The sequence below is a fragment of the Salarias fasciatus genome, chromosome 7, assembly GCF_902148845.1.
Source record: "Salarias fasciatus chromosome 7, fSalaFa1.1, whole genome shotgun sequence".
Classification (NCBI taxonomy): domain Eukaryota; kingdom Metazoa; phylum Chordata; class Actinopteri; order Blenniiformes; family Blenniidae; genus Salarias; species Salarias fasciatus.
Window position 1 is genome coordinate 10,386,205 of NC_043751.1, and position 18,173 is coordinate 10,404,377.

General features: G+C 45.8%; 1 protein-coding gene across 1 annotated transcript in view; it reads left to right on the plus strand.

The window, feature by feature from the left end:
- Window positions 1–3,963: 3,963 nt before the first annotated feature.
- LOC115391597 (PDZ domain-containing RING finger protein 4) overlaps window positions 3,964–18,173 on the plus strand; it is a 51,268-nt gene continuing 37,058 nt past the window's right edge. Inside the window, exon 1 of the mRNA XM_030095875.1 lies at window positions 3,964–4,256. Coding sequence (XP_029951735.1) covers window positions 4,188–4,256 — 69 coding nt within the window. The 5' untranslated portion in view covers window positions 3,964–4,187. The remainder of the gene's footprint in view (window positions 4,257–18,173) is intronic.

The window sequence follows — 18,173 nt, forward strand, 5'->3', positions numbered from 1 at the left end:
ACAAGTGCAGAATTATAGATATCTCCTCCGGTAGAACAGGATGATCCCTCTACTTTCTGTATGCGTTGTGTCTATTAGGTCTAAATACTCGCCATAATCCAATCAGCTATGTTTTTATTATGACCACCAACAAGTGAATAACACTGATGATCTCTTTATCATGGCACGTGTTTGTCGATATATTGAGCAGCAAGCGAGCATTTTGTCCTTCGAGTTGATGTGTAAAGGCTCCTCCGATGTGTGTGACTTTCGCGAGTTCAGCTCCTTCACTATAGGTGGATTTCATAAACTTTTATAAATCAGAAAGTCTGGCTGCATCATGTCAACTGAAATGAAGGTGACAGCTGCTAAGTTTGTAAGAATAATCATGCTACCCTGTATGTCTTTTACATACCGAATACCAGCAGTACCTTCAGAAAAGACCAAGAAAGCCGAGATTCCAAACAGTTCTCATCAAATTTATGTCCCCAAAAGAAGGAGCTGCAGCAGCTCACACAGCTGGAGAAGTTCTGGCTCATCCCGGCAGAGAGTTTCAGAATACTCAGTACATCTGTGTTCCTTGCATAATGGTCTTCATATTATGACTGATCACTGTATTTTCAAAAGAATCTTCAAAGCTGAGTCTTTTTATTCCGACAAGGTTTTCCTCACAATAGGAGAGATTTTCAGCCACGATTGTCTCAAAAGGTTGCTGCCAGAATGGAAAATATAAATAGACTCCATGTTTTACCCACTTTAAAAGGCATTCAGATGTGCTGCGCGCCACTCAGTCAAACCAGACGCAATAGAATATCGAACTGATTCAACTTTTGTGCTCCGACTGGTGCTATGTGCTATTTATCCCCAGACAAGAAATCAATACAAATACAGTTTCCAGTTACTGATTGTAATTCCATATTCCATGCTGGCGACGTTTTGATCACTTGTGTTTTTGTTGGCAATTTGAGAGCCGCTCTATGCGTTCACATGTGTGGCACGAGACGGATTAAACACCGACGTGAGCATTCAGCAGGCATGTCTGCAGGACACGGGTCTATAGGTAGATGCGGAGTTAAATGTGCATTACACACTTGGCTGAAGGTTGTGCCCGGAGGTTTGAGGTGAGCTCAAATATCGGTTTGTGAGAAATGCAGTAGTTAAAGAAACCTTAAAATGTGCCTGTCAGTCTGAGGACAAATTGCCCCGCCGTTCTGTGTGATGTGAGGCCCATTAAGTGAGAGAATGAACACGACTGAGGGGCTTGTTTCTAGCCGGGCGGGCAGAGGGCACACCGGATGATGAACGAGAGCCGGACAGGTGGAAAGGACGGCTCGGAAGTGGAGAGGACACTGTAAGGATACAGGACCACGCTTCGTCAATATGAAATACAGACTTTGCTGCTACTTTCATGTTCCAGATGAATGTTGAACAATATATTTCATTAGGTTCCTTTCATTGTTGACATCAATCTTAACTTCGGTAGTCTTTCAGGGACACGCAGTTGGACAAATCGTACATCCAGCTGAGCGTTACCTTGTTAGACTGTAAATGGTTTCGCTAAATGTAGCTGTAATGTGCACATCCTCCCCCTCTGGTTGCTGAGAAAATGCAGTCTCAGGTAAATTCGGTATGTCACTGTGCAGCTCATGGCCATAAAGTGTCTCCCAATAGCTCTTATCAGTGTAAATGTACTGGTGAAAGAACATCCTTCAATCTGCATGTCCCATCGAGAGGAGCTGCTTGACCGCAGGCAGAGGCTCCTGTATCAGTCTCGCTTCGCAGCTGATGAGAAAGACCATTCCGGTGACCGATGAGCATCTTAACCCTTTAGGGGTCAGCGAGTGCAACCTCCCAGGGTGGTGGTCATCCAGACCCGGTCCTGACAATACTCCTTCACTCGGACTGATATTGGACGCTGTCAGCAGAATCTTAGCATAACATTTGTATTTCTATGTGGTAGAGGACATTGTGTGTGTGTGTGTGTGTGTGTGTGTGTGTGTGTGTGTGTGTGTGTGTGTGTGTGTGTGTGTATGTGTGTGTGTGTGACCCTTGACGGTTTCACATTTTCCATCTCTGCTGACTGTAGGTAACTAGACAGCGAGCGCTCCTTGCTCACCAGCACTTCATGGCTCTGGTCCTCGGTACGCAATTTCAGAAGGCTGAGTGCGACCCGCAATTTCTCCCCAGTCCGTTTTACCGCAAGCAAACATAGCACCTCTGTTCATCAAATGCAGCATTATATGCCCCCTCCCCTGTCTCCCAACAAGACTCTTTGATGTCAAATTGACACTTTAGTGAACAGCCCTCCATGGATTTGATATTGCCTGGCAACTGCAGGAGAGCCGGTCCTCATGGCTTCTTCAGGATGAGGAGCCGCTGGTGTTTGGGGGGTTCGGCTGGTCGGGAAGAAGGAAGGATGCCGGATGGTATTAATCATAATGGCAATGTAGCTTTCTGTTTGGCTTGCCTCCAGGCGGCGGGGCAAAATTAAAGCCCAGAAAATCGGATTACGGAGTCCCCGGGGGTGGGATGCCCAGTAGCCGGCTGATGAGCGCTCATCTACTCTCGGCTGTGTTCTGTGTGGCGAGCCCCGCTGTTGGCTCGGAGGCCAATTTGTTAACAGTTATTGCTCGTTAGTGTTGTTTCCTGCCTGCGAGAGAGAGTTCCAGTGCAGAGACAATAGTCAAGGTCTATTGTCTCGCAATTATCTCAGTTTGAGGGAAGCCAGTGGTTGATGTATTATCTCTGAAGTCTCTGGCTTTGCAGATTGCCTATTTGCAATGAGCGCCCCCATTATCAGCGACACCTGTAGTGATGGAGTTATAAATAAGCGATAAATCTCTAGTCATGTGTGTCGACTTGCATTTCGGTGTGAAGGAACTTGGGCTTTGCGCTGTTGAGGTCTATTACCTGTGTGTGCGATGCTGCGAAGCGTTGTTTTGATGGCATAGAAGGATGAGGAAGAAGTGTAGCATAAAATAATCATTTCATTCATTAGTTCAATTGAAAATCGTATTTTTCAGTCTGAGATGATTTTTTGGTACAGCTGACAATAAATAGCGTGAATCTACATTATTTGTGGGAAAATAATAAAATGAAATCAAGCCATACAGGTTTCTATCCATCCATCTTCTCTACCACTTACAGTATAACCTGTTAAGCCTCACTGGTTGCTGGTGCCAATCCCAGCCTACTTTGAGCAAGGTCGGGGTAATCCTGGACAGGTCGCCATTCCATCGCAGGAGAAACACAGAGACAGAAAACTACACCGACTGAAATCACACCTACAGGAAAATCAGTGTCAGCAGTTAATCTACATGTTTTTAGACTGTTTTAAACTCATAAGGAGAAGCTGCTAACTCTGTCTAGCTCGACATTTGAAAGGCAAGGTCTACTCCAAATAATCAATAAAGTGAATTTACATTAAGATTGAGAAGTTTCTGTGATTTACTCACCTAATTATCACCACTGACCCCTTGTTTTCACTGATGTTTCACTGAACACTGCACCTCAACCTACTCCCTTAAGAGTTTCAGTGAGACAATCAAACTCTCAATAAAGATGCTCGCACTGAACTAAAACATCAGCCTCAGATCGGATCCTCTGCCGTCGCCCGCTGCACGGTCAGCCCTGCCCAGGCTGCTCAGCGGAGCTGCTCACACAAAGGAGCTCATTGTGTAACTGCGCCTCAGTTTTAATGAAACGGCGCTCCTGCTCCGACTCGCTCCTCCCTCTCCTCCTGTCTCCTCCCCTTCTCCCACCCCTCTCATGAATATTGAAGCGCCCGTACCTTCACAATTCATGAGCTGGTGTCGGCGTAGTCATGTGCGCCGAGACCGAGGGAGGAAAAAGGGGGGAGTGTCTCAGTGAACGAGAGTCACAACTCTGGTGTGTGTGTGAGCGTGTGTGAGTCTGAAATAGAGGGAGCGGGAGAGAGGAGACACCCCGGCTGCTGCTGAAACGGCTGCTGCTGCTCTCCTCACATCTGAGCCTCCTTCTGTTTTCACTCAGCTGGAGATTTCTGCTTCGGCTGCTGGTGACTGAATGAATGTGTGAATGGGATGCCTGAGAGAGAGAGAGAGAGAGAGAGATGCTTGGTAAGGAGTGACTGATGAGAACCAGCGCTCCGTTGTGGAGGGTGACCCCCTGTGTCCATACCACCACTGATCGGGGAGAATTGGACGCCTGGCGTTTCCACGACGACTATAATGGGCTGCAATCTGTGCACTTTACAGAAGCGAGAAGAACACTACAAGCTGCTGTACGAGATTGCACAGGTGAGCACAGCCACGGCCGACTCTGGCATCGTGCGTGTATGTGTGCGTGTGTGCGTGTGTGTGTGTGTGTGTGTGTGTGTTATTGTATATAATTCATGACGTACGCCGCGTTGCTGTGAAGAGAGCAGCCTGCTCGTGCTCGTCTTTTGAAGGAGGTTAAACCAAGACACGAGACTTGTTTGGGAAAGGAGAAGCTATGAATATGTAAGATGAAAGTGGGACAGCGTGGTAGAGAGAGGGAGAGAGGACGGCTTCTTACTCACCAGCAGATGTGCTTTGAGTAATGAGTCGTTGCTTAGAGAGCGGCGAGTGTGCAGCTCATTCATCCTGCTGAAGGAGCCGTGCTGAGGGAGCAAGTTTTTTCTTTTTTTTTTTAACAGAATAGTAGCACCTGAGTGCTGCTACAGGGTGTGCATGTGCCAATTTCTCCCTTGGATGAGGTTCAGTGGATATCTTTGCACTACAACTTTCTATGACAAAGTTTGCTCTTTACCAGGAGGTTTCTCTCAGGTAACCTTTAAATCTGAGCGTCTTAATGACAGTGCCCGTGCAGCATACATCAATTCTTTGAAAAGATCATCAAGGATTGATGCCGCTTCATGGGATAATGTTCCTACCTGTATGTTTCCTAGATTCTCTTCTAATCATTTACTAATCGATTAATAATGTCGAGGCTTCAGCCGGGCTGCAGAGGGTGGATATTTGAAAGAGTGTGGAGAAGCCAAACAGATAAACAAGCATTAACCTGACCGTCCCCAGTCTCCCAGTCAGCCCTCCTCCTTTGACAGGCTAATAACTGTGGAAGGTTTGTGTCTTCTAGACACACACACACACACACACACACACTCACACACCTACCTTGGTGTGCCTGCCTTCACGCCGCTGTGATCACAGCCTCATTAGACGTTTTATACAACCATCCAGTGCATTAATTAGACGTGAAATGTCTCTCTTTACCCTTGCGAAGACATGGGATGAGAACAAGTGGGGGAGGTAGACTCGCTCGGGGTTTAAGCTCAGCCTGTGGCTCCGAGGCTCTCCTGTGCAACTCGAGATGCCGCCGAGCTGCGGTGACGGGCGCCGTCGGAGAGATTTTGACTCACGATCACAAAGAGGCACTGCTCTGGATCTGCCTCGCCGGCTTCCAGATCAGCAGCGAAGGAGGGCGCCTTCACTAATGGTCTGTTTAATATTAGCGAACAGACAGAACTGTCAGGAGACCCTGAAGGATGAGTGGGAAGCCACCGCAGCGCCTGCCTCTCCTCAAAAGAACCATAAAAATAGTGCTGTCTCGGTGCTTATCTTGGCTTTTGCAGCCTCTCCATGCACCAGTTGTTAAGAAGCAGCGTTGACTCCTTCTCCGGTGGTTTAGCAGAGGGGATCAGTATCCGCCAAGTGGGTCAGTCTCCAGGGCACAGTCGCTGTTGACAGGAGCGCTCTGGCATGTCTGTCCACCCACTGATATACTGAGCCGCTTCAGCCACGAGCTGCAACATCAGCACCTCGGCTCTGATCGGCACTGTGGGCGGGAAGGCGGGAACGATGGAGAGCAGGAAGGATAAAGACCGGAATGGGAATAGAGGGTAAGCTATTAAAGATGCAGGGTAAAGGAGAGATTAAGGAGCAGGAGCAGGTGAGGCATCATTAACAAAGGGAGACGAACAAAGAGGAGGATAATAAAAGTGCACGGCCGCGTAGCAAGAAAGCCAACTCTTGTCAAAGTCACATTGCTTACACATGTCTTCAGACAGCAAAATAAGCATCGCGTACGCAGCAGCAGCAGCATCAGTGTCATAGACAGAGGCAGTGGGACAGGGAGGAGAGGAGGCTCAGTGAGCAGCGACGTTCTGGCTCCAGCTGCACGAGTGTCGCCGCATCTCTGTGGTCAGGAAAGTGTGTTGTGACAGCAGGAGGCTGCTCTCTCTGCTCACACCACCGGCAAATAATCACATTTCACACACACTGTCTGCATTGCTTTACGTCAGTCTCACTCTGGGCTCAGCTGTTTTTTTTTTTTTTTCGTTTTCAGCTTTTCATTTGTTTCCTGTTCAGAAATACACACAAAGAGAGATATACATACACACACATACATGTTACTCTGCTTGGCTATGCAGAGTGGGTGAATCAGTGTGTCCAGACGAGGCAGACGTGGTCGTCGGTGTCACAGCCCGACTGACCGACCTGGCGGCAGGTTGATTTGAAGAGCGGGAGTCAGTCACAGGGGTTGGTTAGCCACCTCCCCTCCCTTCCCTTCACACCCAGAAACAATTCTGACACTCTCTCCGTCTGCCTGACCTCACAAGCTGTGGGAGATTTATGAGTAGCTGGCTCCCTCGCTTCTTCTCCTCCCCCCCCTTCCCCCCCCCAATTCTCACGGCGGCGGGTGTTCTGCATGAAAATGTGCTCACCTTTCTCAGCTGGCCTGCAAAGCTACCTGACTGAGCTGACATTTTTTATTTATTGAATCAGCTCTCCTGCCTGAGCAAGCAGATCCAGGAATCTTCTTTTAGCCCTGCTCTTTTTTCTCTCTTCTCAAACTTTTACTTCAGTTTCATACCAGGGGTCTGCAACCCATGGATCTTCAGCCTGTCTGTTGTGGCGAGCAGCGGGTAATAAATGTTAATAAAGTCAATTTTGTTTCACTACAGAGATTTTTTTTTCATCTTGAAATTTGAGATGACAGAGTTTCATTTTTCATCATTATCCAAAATCAAGTTATTAAATGTAGCTATTGATATAAACCACATACAGCTCAACTTCATCTGGAGTGGTCCGGACTGGTAAAACGTTGCCAAAATACCCTCTGAATTTAAACTTTAAACTTTGGTTTTGTGAAAATGTAGACATTGTCATCATGTATACTCTGCACTACAACAAGCAGTTACTTCTGAAAATAACAACAATCGACTCATGAAGCTGAATTTAATAAAGCTTTTAGGTGAAATGTTCCAAAAACCTTTCCTTTAACTATTGAATGATGCGTGTTTTAGCAAACTCACCCTGAGAGCATGCTAGCTACTGATCTATGAAGGCAGCATCTGATACCTCAGCTCGGTTCTGTGCTTTGTTGTTTCTGCTACGATTAAGAAATTGGTTGGACAGGTGACAGAACAAGCTGTTGGCCTCTCTCCAGTACCGACTCCAAATGACCATCTTCTTGATTGTTTTTCCTCTTTGTTTGACTCCCATGATCTCTTATCTTTTACTATTTTCCATTCAACCTTTGCTTTGCTGTTGGACTCCACTTCAGGTAACTGAGCATTGAGCTCCTCCCTTTCTGTTGAGGACGAAGCCTTGGTGAACCCTTTGGTCCGAGCTGGAGCCGGTCCTCTGCTGTGGTCAGCTGATTGGTGCAGCTTTCCCTCTCTGCTCAGGCAACAACACACTGTAGCTGATTCACTCTGCGATCTGGCAGGGTTTTGTGATTCCCGTTGTGTCCACGGGCTCCTCTTATGAGTGTCACACATTGTTTGCGCACCACTAAAACCCACTGATGTGTGGCTTTTTTGAGCCTAATTAGCAGGATGGCAGATGTTGATGAGAGGAGCAATGCAGCGTAGCTCTGAGTTAGGATGAGCGCTCTGCAGAGTGGAGATGTATTAATGGTCTCCATTGTCTGTTGAGGATGTCTGTTTTCTTTTTCTTCTTCTTTGCATGAGAACTGCGATCAAAACAAAGTTCCCAGGAGAACTGCAGCGATTGTCAAAACTTAACAATTAAGGCACCATGAAGCTACAGTAGCAGCCAGCTGTTCCCCATGTTTCTGGGTAATGAATTTCACCCTTCCCAACTCAGAGCCCAGACCCTCCATATTTCATTTACCCATTTAGTAATTTTCTGTTGAACCAGATTTTTTTTTAGTTAGTAGAAGTTTTGAATACAGCCTGGCTGGTTTTTCGAGTTTTATGAGGCAGGAGAAGAATCACTCTCCACTGCATTTGAGAAATAAATGGAAAGCAGCGTCTCAGCTCAATGAGGCAAAGCAGTCCCTGATAACTTGCTGATGCATATGAATGAGGTACCCAGCACGCACGCACGTGGTGCGCACAGCGCGCACGCACGCACGCTCGCACACACGCACACTGTCATTTCATGTCTTCTTAGGGTGTAGTGAACATTGGGCTGGATGCTTTTGCATGTTTTTCCAGTGTTTGCCTTCCATGCTCATCTTCCTTGCATCAGTCCAGCAACTTATTTTTATTTTAATGCAGATTTGTGGCACAACCTTGTCCAAAGGTGTGAATGCGAGTTTGTGTGACTGTTAGTTTTTCTCTTTTCCCTGTGATGGACTCTGTTTTCACCAGTGACCTCCTGGAAGGTTTCTGAGTTGGTTAAAACGGTGTTGAGGAGGGTGGATGAGGGGATTGCATTGACTGATATAGATTTTCTGTGGCTTTGCTGAAACTCAACCATCACTCATACTTTCTGAAGCCCAACCCTCCTCTGAACCAATAACTAGCGCTAACCAGTCTTTTCATACTCTTATTATTATAGGGCCTTGCTCAGCAGTGTTCTGTTTGGTGAGGGAATTCTAACCAGCAACTGTCTCGTTATCAGCTCATTTCCCTATTTTTTAGGCTGCGGCAAAGCTACATTTCTCATGGAAATTTATATTTATTCCGCTTAAGGATGACTTGTCTCCCCATTGTGAGCATGTGAACAGACTTAAGGTCCCCACAACTGTAAAAATACACACACACACACACTCACACAGGCACACATGTTCTCCCAGCACACCTGGATTTTAGATTGTGTGACATGACTCTGGAGGACAACTTTAATCCCAGAGTTTAGCCATGTCACATTACGCTGCTGTCCTCAGGTTGACAGGACGAGACAGGCAGACGTGAAATGAAGCAGGAGCCAAATCCATTTGTTCCCGGGGTGAAAGGCAGTTCCAGGGATTCTGGTCCAGCGGTGGGGGCGGATTTTCTTCTTTGTGCACTCGCACCAGATGTGAAACCCGCCGACCGGAGACGGTCTGAGGAGGACACAGCTGACTTGCTGCTGCTGCTGCAGCTGCAACACCACCGGCCATGTGTGTAATGGATATGCATTCAAGAAAAGGTTGAGGAACTATCAGAGAAGCCAGACAACCTGAGAACATGCTTGGCAGGCTCCCCCCGGGCTGCCTGGAGCCCGCTCCGCAGTTTACATTTGTCTCATCTTTTTTAGCAAGACCACCGCTTGGCATGAAATGTGCAGCGCTGCTAAGTATGAGGAGAGCTGCCGTAGAGGTCAAAGGCTCAGAAAATATAAGTTAGTATTTTTCACTAGTACTTGGAGAACATCCAAAACTTAAAGCCTTCCACTGTTGATGCAAATGCGTAGAATGACAGTCGGGCTGAACATATGTGCTTCTTTGTTGAAAAGTGAAGATGGTGTTCCTATTCTGCTGTTGAATATTGACATTTAAACCTGATGTCAACGTATCCTTAGGGCTCAAGTCTTTTTTTTAATTCATGAATAGTTATGGTAGACAACAAGCTTTAATTTGTATGGTAGAAAATGATAGAAACTATATGATGAACAGCTTCTGCCTTCTGAAAGCACTGCTATTACAATACTACTGCTATATTTAATAGAAGAGATCATCCCTCTTCACTGTCACCTGAAGTATTAGTGCAGTGGACCAGAGGTTTTTACTGTGTGACCGGATGAGACCTGCCTCAGTTTGAACCGTAACTGGTTATAACCTCACCTGCAGCCAACAAGTCTCACGGAAAACATAATAATTTTATGAAATGTTTATTTCACAATAACCTTCTTGTTAATAACTGCTCTGAGCCACAGGAGGATAGATATGTATCCAAAAAACAAAAACACAGAGAAATGAATCAGCAGTTTGTTTACTGAAGGAGACACAGTTAAAAGGTTTGCTTTAATGAGCTTTTCCATTTGAGAACGCTGCCCCGGCAGGGCGTTACCCTCCCACCTCTGGGTTTTATGCCTGTATCATGTGCTCGTGATGGTACATTAAAGCCGTTGAACCTTGCTCTCACACCCCCCTACAACACATCTCCAGATAGGGAGCTACGATTGTTCTCATCCATCTTCATGTCCCATTATGTTTTTTGAGAGATGTCCCTCAAGCATTGAAATTGATGGGAGTGAAGAAAGAGGGGGAGGAGTGGAAAAAGACGGGCCGCTTGATTGATCTCGTGTCCACCCTGAAAAGATTAGCCTGGAAAATATTCTGGAATTTTGCCGCTTTTACAATTCCCAAACAATACAAAGGTGGATATTTTGTAAGCTGTCACTCGGTGCACGGGCGCTCTAATGGACAGATACATCCAGGCAGGTACTTTTCATGCCAGACCATGATGGGAAAACATTGAATCATAGCCTATCCTTTTCAGTTTCAGTGCTCTTTTTGTGCCTTACCCTACACTTTTTGAGCAAATGTCTGATATGTCAGCCGACGTCGTTTGATCACGACTCAAAGAGACGTCGGCAAGCTTCTCAGCTGCCTGTCTGCTCGTTTCTAAGGGCTCAGATTGATATCCAAATATGCTGAGATCATTTTTTTTTTTCTAACACAGGCTATTCGCGAAGAAGCATTGTTTCCCTCCTCACTCTGTATCTCAGCATCTATAGCTCTTCCCAAGAATGGTACGCGGCTCCAGCTGCACACTGGCTTTGTAATTGAAAATCCCTCATAATTCTGTGTGAATCGCACATTTAATTGCTTGACTGCTTCCTGTATATCAGATTCCAGGAGCTCAGATTGTTTTTAAACACAATGTTCCGGATAAGAAGGCATTAAAAAGGTAATTAAAATCCAGGTCACACCCCCTGGTCCGGAGTTGTGCACTGTACTGTACTCCTCTGATACAGATGATGCCACATTTGCCACGAGACATGAAGTCAATGGGTTTTATCAGTCAGCCCAGTAAATCTCACCATGGAGAGAGCAGAAGGGATTTAAGAGGGAGCTGATGAATTGACCTTTTCCTTTTCATCTGTTTCTTATCTCAATAAGAACCGGGCTGACCTTTTCAGCCGCATATCAAATCTGCGGACCCCTCCGTCTCCGCGTGGCTCTCCAGCCCAACGCCGCTCTTCAGAAATTAACTTTATCTCCTGTTTGTGCTTCTGTCTGCACCCATTTCTTTCAACACCCTCCCGGCCACGGCAGAGCAAGAAGCCGCACAAACAAACCGTGACATGCCATTTTCCTTTTGGGAGCTGAAGTTGTTTTATCAGAGAGCAGAAATTCTCCCCGTCCCACCGCCGGGCGTCCAACGCCGAAGCCCTTTGGCTCTTTTCAGTCCTAAGTGATTCAGACAAAGGCTTTGATGCGAGGTTATGAGCAGATACACGTGCTCAGAAAAAACAATTTCAGAGGCAAACAGAAGGACCTGGAGGTCGTTATAGTCGTTCACCTCTCTTTCATTAATTCCGTCACGTCATTAAATCATTGGGTTGAACGCCGTCAGGCTCTTCGGCTTGGGAAGGCGAGGATGACTTCAGAGTGGCGTCATCCCTGAGTAATGCCTCGCCTTGTCTCGGCGTATGTTAAACTCTCACATTTTCATCAAGATCAAAGCGTGTCAGCTTCAATCAGACCGGAGGAGCGGAGGAGAAAATGAACTACATGCCCGGGTATCTTAATGCCGATCCCCAGTGACGCTCAGGATCTGTTTAATGAATTGGACCCAATGCAAGATGACTCAGTTTGTTCTATGTGTGTGTGTGTTTGTGTGTGCATAGCTAGGAAATGGGATTTCACTGTGGCCTGAGGGGGAATAAAATGCTGTCCTTATCTTTGTGTTTCTTACTATATCCCCAGCAGTAAACAAAGGACAAAGGAGGCATTACTTTCTGCCCTCATTATTATTACCCATGACTTGATAACTCAGAACATGACATTATGCATTTGAAAACAGTTTTTTCTTCTTCTAAACACACACAGAACTAGTGTGCCCATATATGACTGTTTATGGAAATATCAGCATGTGTTTGTGCATAGAGATGTGTGTGCATGCTGTCTAAATTGGTTTGCGTTTTTTCCCTGATTGCCGCAAGTGTCTGTGTGTGTGCGCGCAGTATGCTAATGTTAGCGTAAATGTTTGTGTGTGTGTTGGCTTGTATGCAAGACTTTGGACTGATAAATTATGCTCTCAACTTCTGCGTGTGTGTGTGTGTGTGTGTGTGTGTGTGTGCGAACAGACCTGACAGCTTGTGCTTTTCACTACAAACACTGGTGAAAACAAAGAGCTATGGGAAACACACACGAGGCTGTGCATCTGCATCCAGGGCGCCTCTTAGCTGATTATCTGTGTTTAAGCAGACAGACGGGCCCTCATTAATTTATAACCATTCACAAGAACATCTTCCCCTCTCTTCCCAATTAGTGTGGACTCTTTCTGCCGGGATCCTCTCTGGCTACATGTAACGGGAGGGGAAAAAAATTATTTCAGGTATTTCTTTGTAGGTATCAACATTTATTAAAGGTACTTGTTGAAGTGTTTGGGTTTCAAAGCTATCGTCGGCTCACTTTCCACCATTTTCATCTGGCCACAGCCATTTTTGTAATCTTCTCCACGTCAGGAAGCCTTTACTCTTATCACAACGCAACGAGGAACTACAGTTCCTGTGAGTACGAGCGGCACACACGATTGTTTATTGGTCTTCTTATCGGATTATTTTCATGGTGTGTGATGCCAGATTTTCTTACCGATTTAATGCCAAGTAAAGCCAAAGATGGTATCACAAAAAAAGAAAAGATGTATTAAGAGTCCAAACACAAGGAAGGGACCAGTTTCCTATTCATGGGAAGATTTACTTCATGAACCAATCAACTAAAGCTTCGACCGCTGCCTCCAGGTGGACAACAGGAGGAGCGGCAGAAATCCTTGTAGAACCTACATTCAGCTGCTGCTGCTGTTCCAGAAACTGGCTACAGTTTGTTTTTTTAGCAATCTTTGTATTCACTAACCTAGCAAATATTCAATAGCTCACAGGAAGGTTGCTATGAATAAGAAAGAGAGATGCAAAAAAATAGTTTTTGACTGAATATTGATGCGGAAGTACTTAAATTATCTAATGAATTAAAAAGTAAAGCCAATTGATGAGGTTGTGGAGAACAGATCTCGTTGATAGACGGTTGTGTTTTAAATCACTGTAAGAAATATAGATTTGTGTTTGTTTTCTTGCTGGTTTGAAGTTTCCAGACAGTAAGTTTTAAGGTTGTTGAAGGTAGAAGAGCAGAATGTGATTTACAGTTGCTCCGTGTGAAGCAGTGACTGCTGATTGAGCTGGCAGGTCTGCAGGTGAGAGCTTCATTTACAACTTTTCTATCACTTCATCACGGCCTCCATAAATGTAACTTCTGCAATTTAGTGGCACTTTTATCCTTGACAGCAGCACTTTGTGACCCGGGAAGAGTTTGAGTCAAATTGTTTGTGAAGTTCATGTCAGGTCAGTAAACGGAAAGAAACATTTAAAAGACATTTATGAGGGTCCACAAGCAACACATTTAGTGGATCATTATCTGTTTCCCACCTGTCCTCCTGGATGACTCTTCTGCACACACTGATAAGCGGAATAAGGTGCTATAGTTCATCAGTCAAAGCTGTTTTATCTGCCTTGTGAGGGAAATCAAAACATAACGAAGCATCTTAGAATTAACATCTCAGTACCTTTACTTCAGAAGCACAAGAATGTCGTCTTGCCTCACTTAATCAAGTGATCATATCCTTAAAAATGGAAAATGACTGAATCTAATACGTTTTGTGGGAATCACTTCCATTGTTGTGGGGTTTTGTTGTTGTTTTTGTTTTTCCTTGAGCTGCTGATGGATGGTGAAATGAAGCCGGTCCTCTTTTTGCTGCTGGTGAAATAAGAGCGCCGCTGACAGTGTACACATGCTCTCCCTTATCTGTTTCATATAACGCCTTCAGCGGCCAGGCCTCCGCGGCCATAAAGCATCGGCCCCGACATCGCAGGTGACATTTGGAGGAATCGGATGGTGTCGGGGCGGGAGCCGCCCTCGTCGTATATATTCCATGAAAAGAGGCGACAAAGCCTGAAGTTCTCATGATGGACGCTTTCACTGGCACGCCGGATGCCCTCTTTGTCTGCCTTTAGCTCCTCTGCTCTTCTGTTCTATCATAGCTGTGACTTTTACACCTCAACCGGAGGAAGACTGCTGTGACTCGGTGTGTGAATTGTGTGTGACAGGTGTGTGTGTAGGTGCAGACGTGCTTTCCTGTAAAAAAAAATAAAAATGCATGCATGCGAGAGGAAAGGCTGATGCAGGCAGAGGTCAGGTGATCCGTCTGGAGGTGTTACGGAGGAGCAGAGGGAGGGCGGCGGCACCGTGGGGTGTCAGGGTGACACAAACCCCCCCCCCAGGTGAGGCAGCCACGCTGGGTGTCACTCCACAGGTCAGCCGGCGCCTCTGCAGCGCCGCAGATAAGCCCACTCTGACAGCCGTGTGATGGGAAGGGGTCGCACACGTTCACACCTCCCTGCTCCCGGGAGGAAAGTGATAAGAAGCCCGCAGAATGCAGCGAGCGGCCTCTCCTAAAGGGCTGCGATTCATAAAAGAGTCCAAAACACCAACAGCCAGTCACAGTCGATATTATTAGCCGCGAGTACAATGGCCAAACAACAAAACCTTGCTCTTGGGCGGGTTTTTAATAAAACTGGAGGTGGCGTGTTTTCGTGTGTGGAGTGTTTTAGTCGGCTGCAGAGAGCCAAGCGGCAGCTTTATTGTTGCCTCCGCTGTCACACTGACACACTGACACAGTTACAAAAGGCCTCACTTTTAATGAGCCGCATTCACGACAGTGTGCTCTTAAACAGCAGCTTTCCCCAAATTAAATCAATGGTTCATCAATAAAGGGCGCTTTTCGGGTCGCACCTTAATGTAAATGTAATTTGGCTCGCAAAATCTATTAAAAAGGCCAATTTAATTAGAGATTTAAGTGAGCGAGGTAAATTGATTGACAAGAGATGCCTGGTAATGGAATGCTAATTTCCATTTGAGCCATCGTGGCCGTTCCAGCATGGCGCACGGTCCTGTTTCAAAAAAAAAAAAAAAAAAAAAAAATTCAGACATGTCTCATTTTATATGGACAAGCGTGAGCATGCAAGAGAAAGGAAAACTATTTTTACAGCACAACACGTTGTGTTGTGAGACAGCAGTCAGCAGAAGTTCACAGTGGGAAGTAGATGCAATCTTTCTGAGGTTGGAATAGCGACGGCGTTTTCTCCCCCGCAGCACTGCAGTCAACCCAGCACCTCCTACACAACCCAGATCCTCACACACTCGGGCCTCGTTCCTCACAGCCTCAACACTAGCGGCACACTGACAGAAGGGAGGGCTGGGGGTGGCGGCACCTGCCTTATTTGTTTCATTGTTGCGCGGAGATATAAAGTTTCATTTCGAGATTGATTTAATAAAGGCTGGAAGTATTGAAACCCGACTGTACAGCCCAGGAATGCATGGGCAAAATCCAAATTCACACTTTTGGATGCAATCTCAGCCAGTATTACGCTGTATGATACTGGCAGCAGGCGAATAATAAAGGAACGCCCTGCCAAGAACATTTTATTTTACCTGCCAGGACACATTTTAGTCAAAAACTTCAGCAATGCCCTTCAGTAATACCTCCTGTGAGCCAACATGGTGGGTCTGTGTCATTCTCAAACTCCACGGTGCAGGACCAGACACGTTGTGAAGATCTGATTACATGACTTTGGAGACTAATCAACCTTGTTCATTAGTCAATTTACACTGAGACCTGACTGTAAGTGTGTGTGAGATTGATGGGGACTGTACGGTCGGCTGCTAATGAGACGTGAAAGCAGAGACGAAACACAAAGCTGGTCGAGATATCCTCAGTATTTTCTGCTTCTCACTGTCACAGACATCGCTTTCAACTCCTCCTCTCATATGTGGTATGTATGTGTTTTTTTAAGTCTTTCGTAGCATTTTACTCTTTTTGAGCGCTCTATATGAAATGTACTGATGGATACACACAGATATTGACTTTCACTGTACTTATTGTCCCATCCTTGGAGTTTTCCAGTCAGCCTTGACATTTGGAAGGTTTGCAGTGATTGATCAAACACCACATACCTTCAGTCTGTGTCACTTTCTCCCCATTTTCTGTCACATGCAGACATGTGCCACTCCTCCACTCTTCCTCGTGTCGTCTGCGTGTCTCCTGCAGGGATCGGCAGAGTGTGGGAGGACGAGTTTAAACAACACTGCGACCCCCGCCGTCCCCCCAACTCATATCCTGCACATTCTGTCTCATACTGAGAATAACTGTTCAGATCCGCATGCAGTCAAAAAGACCCTCCTCCTGCTGGTTATAGAATTTCAAATTTGGCAATTCAGCCGGGGCAAAGCTACACCCCTGCATTTTTTTTTTCTTCCATGAAACCCCAAATGTTTAGCTGTCTGATCCAGATGTCTCCAGAAAGCGTTTCATTGGGAATTATTCAAGCCACCTACACACTGGTAGAGTGGAGACATGCTTGAGAGACTGGTATAAACTCGACATGTCTTGTGAACACCTTAAAACCTCCCGGAGAGAGCCGCAGTATGTGACAGGCTATAAAGAGAGGAAGCTCCTACCACCACAACCCAGCAGAGGAGGATAAATACATATACACCCCTATATATGTGAACTTTGGGGTTGTTCGCCACACATGTATTCAATAACCCAACTATCTATTTATTATTTAGTATTTAAATGTATGTCGGGACTAAAATCCCTATATGATGAAGTCTTCCTCGGGGGTGAAGTGTGAACGCGTGGGAGAGACACAGATCAAGAAAGACGAGACCCGGACTGGATAATGTCAGAGGGGGTGCTGAGCGGGAGTCCATTAGTGTCATCGGTCTGTGTCACTTTCTGTCTGCCGCCTGTCAGACGTGAAGGGGGAGTGTCTGCTGTCACCTCACACACACACAGCCTTCTCCGGGAAGGAACAAGTACAAGAGCTCGCCCGAGTCAGACAATTTCAAGTCAAAAGAGAGTTTTATCTCACAATGAAAAAGGTCTGATATTGACTTTACATTACTGCCGTTTTATAGCAACTTATAAAGCCAATGCGCTTTAAATGTTTTTATCAGAGGCGATCCTTGAAATTGAAGGAGCCCGAGGGAATCACAGAAGTAATCAATACAGGGACGTCTGTTTTTAGATACTGAATGCATTTTAGCCCGTTTGTGAATTAATCAATATCAGAATATGTTTTGAGAGACGGGAAAGGAGGATGGGCTCCGTCCTCCACCTGAGGGGGTTGTTATTCATCAGGGAGCTGATGAATAGAGAGCAGTTTAGAGAAGAAGAAAAAAGGACAAAGAGCACTTGACATGGAGCTTTGTGTGTTTGTCTAGTCTGAACGTGTGTGTGTGTGTGTGTGTGTGTGTGTGTGTGTGTGTGTGTGTCGTCGGGCAACACATCATATCATGGTTTTTCAGCTAGATTTCCCTGCTCCGGGGACGGAGTTGTATTTCAGGAAACACGTATTCTGGAAATATCCCAGTTGCTTGGGGAGAAGAATCTATCACACTCGCTTGTTCTTTGCACAGGAATGAATCTGGCAGCCCCACATCTGAGGGAGTTCCGTTTTCCTCGCTGTCTTCGCCTGACATGTCTGCACCTACAGTGAGGGCCTCAGGTGAATCTAAGATATATAGGTCTACTCCTGTAGAAGAAAAAAAAAACAAAAAACGGGCCACTCAAGGCGACAGCCTGCGGCTGTGGAGGACTCCTTTGTCTCATTCTGGAAACTCTGTTGAATATTGATGTTGCTTCCAAGAGAGATTTATGAGGAAACACAGAAAAACTTTTTGTTTTTCAAAGCAAAAGCAGCCAGTTTAAGTATTTCACGTTAATATAGAGAGACATCTTGGATAGAGCTGAGATTCAGTTTATATTCATGGTTAAC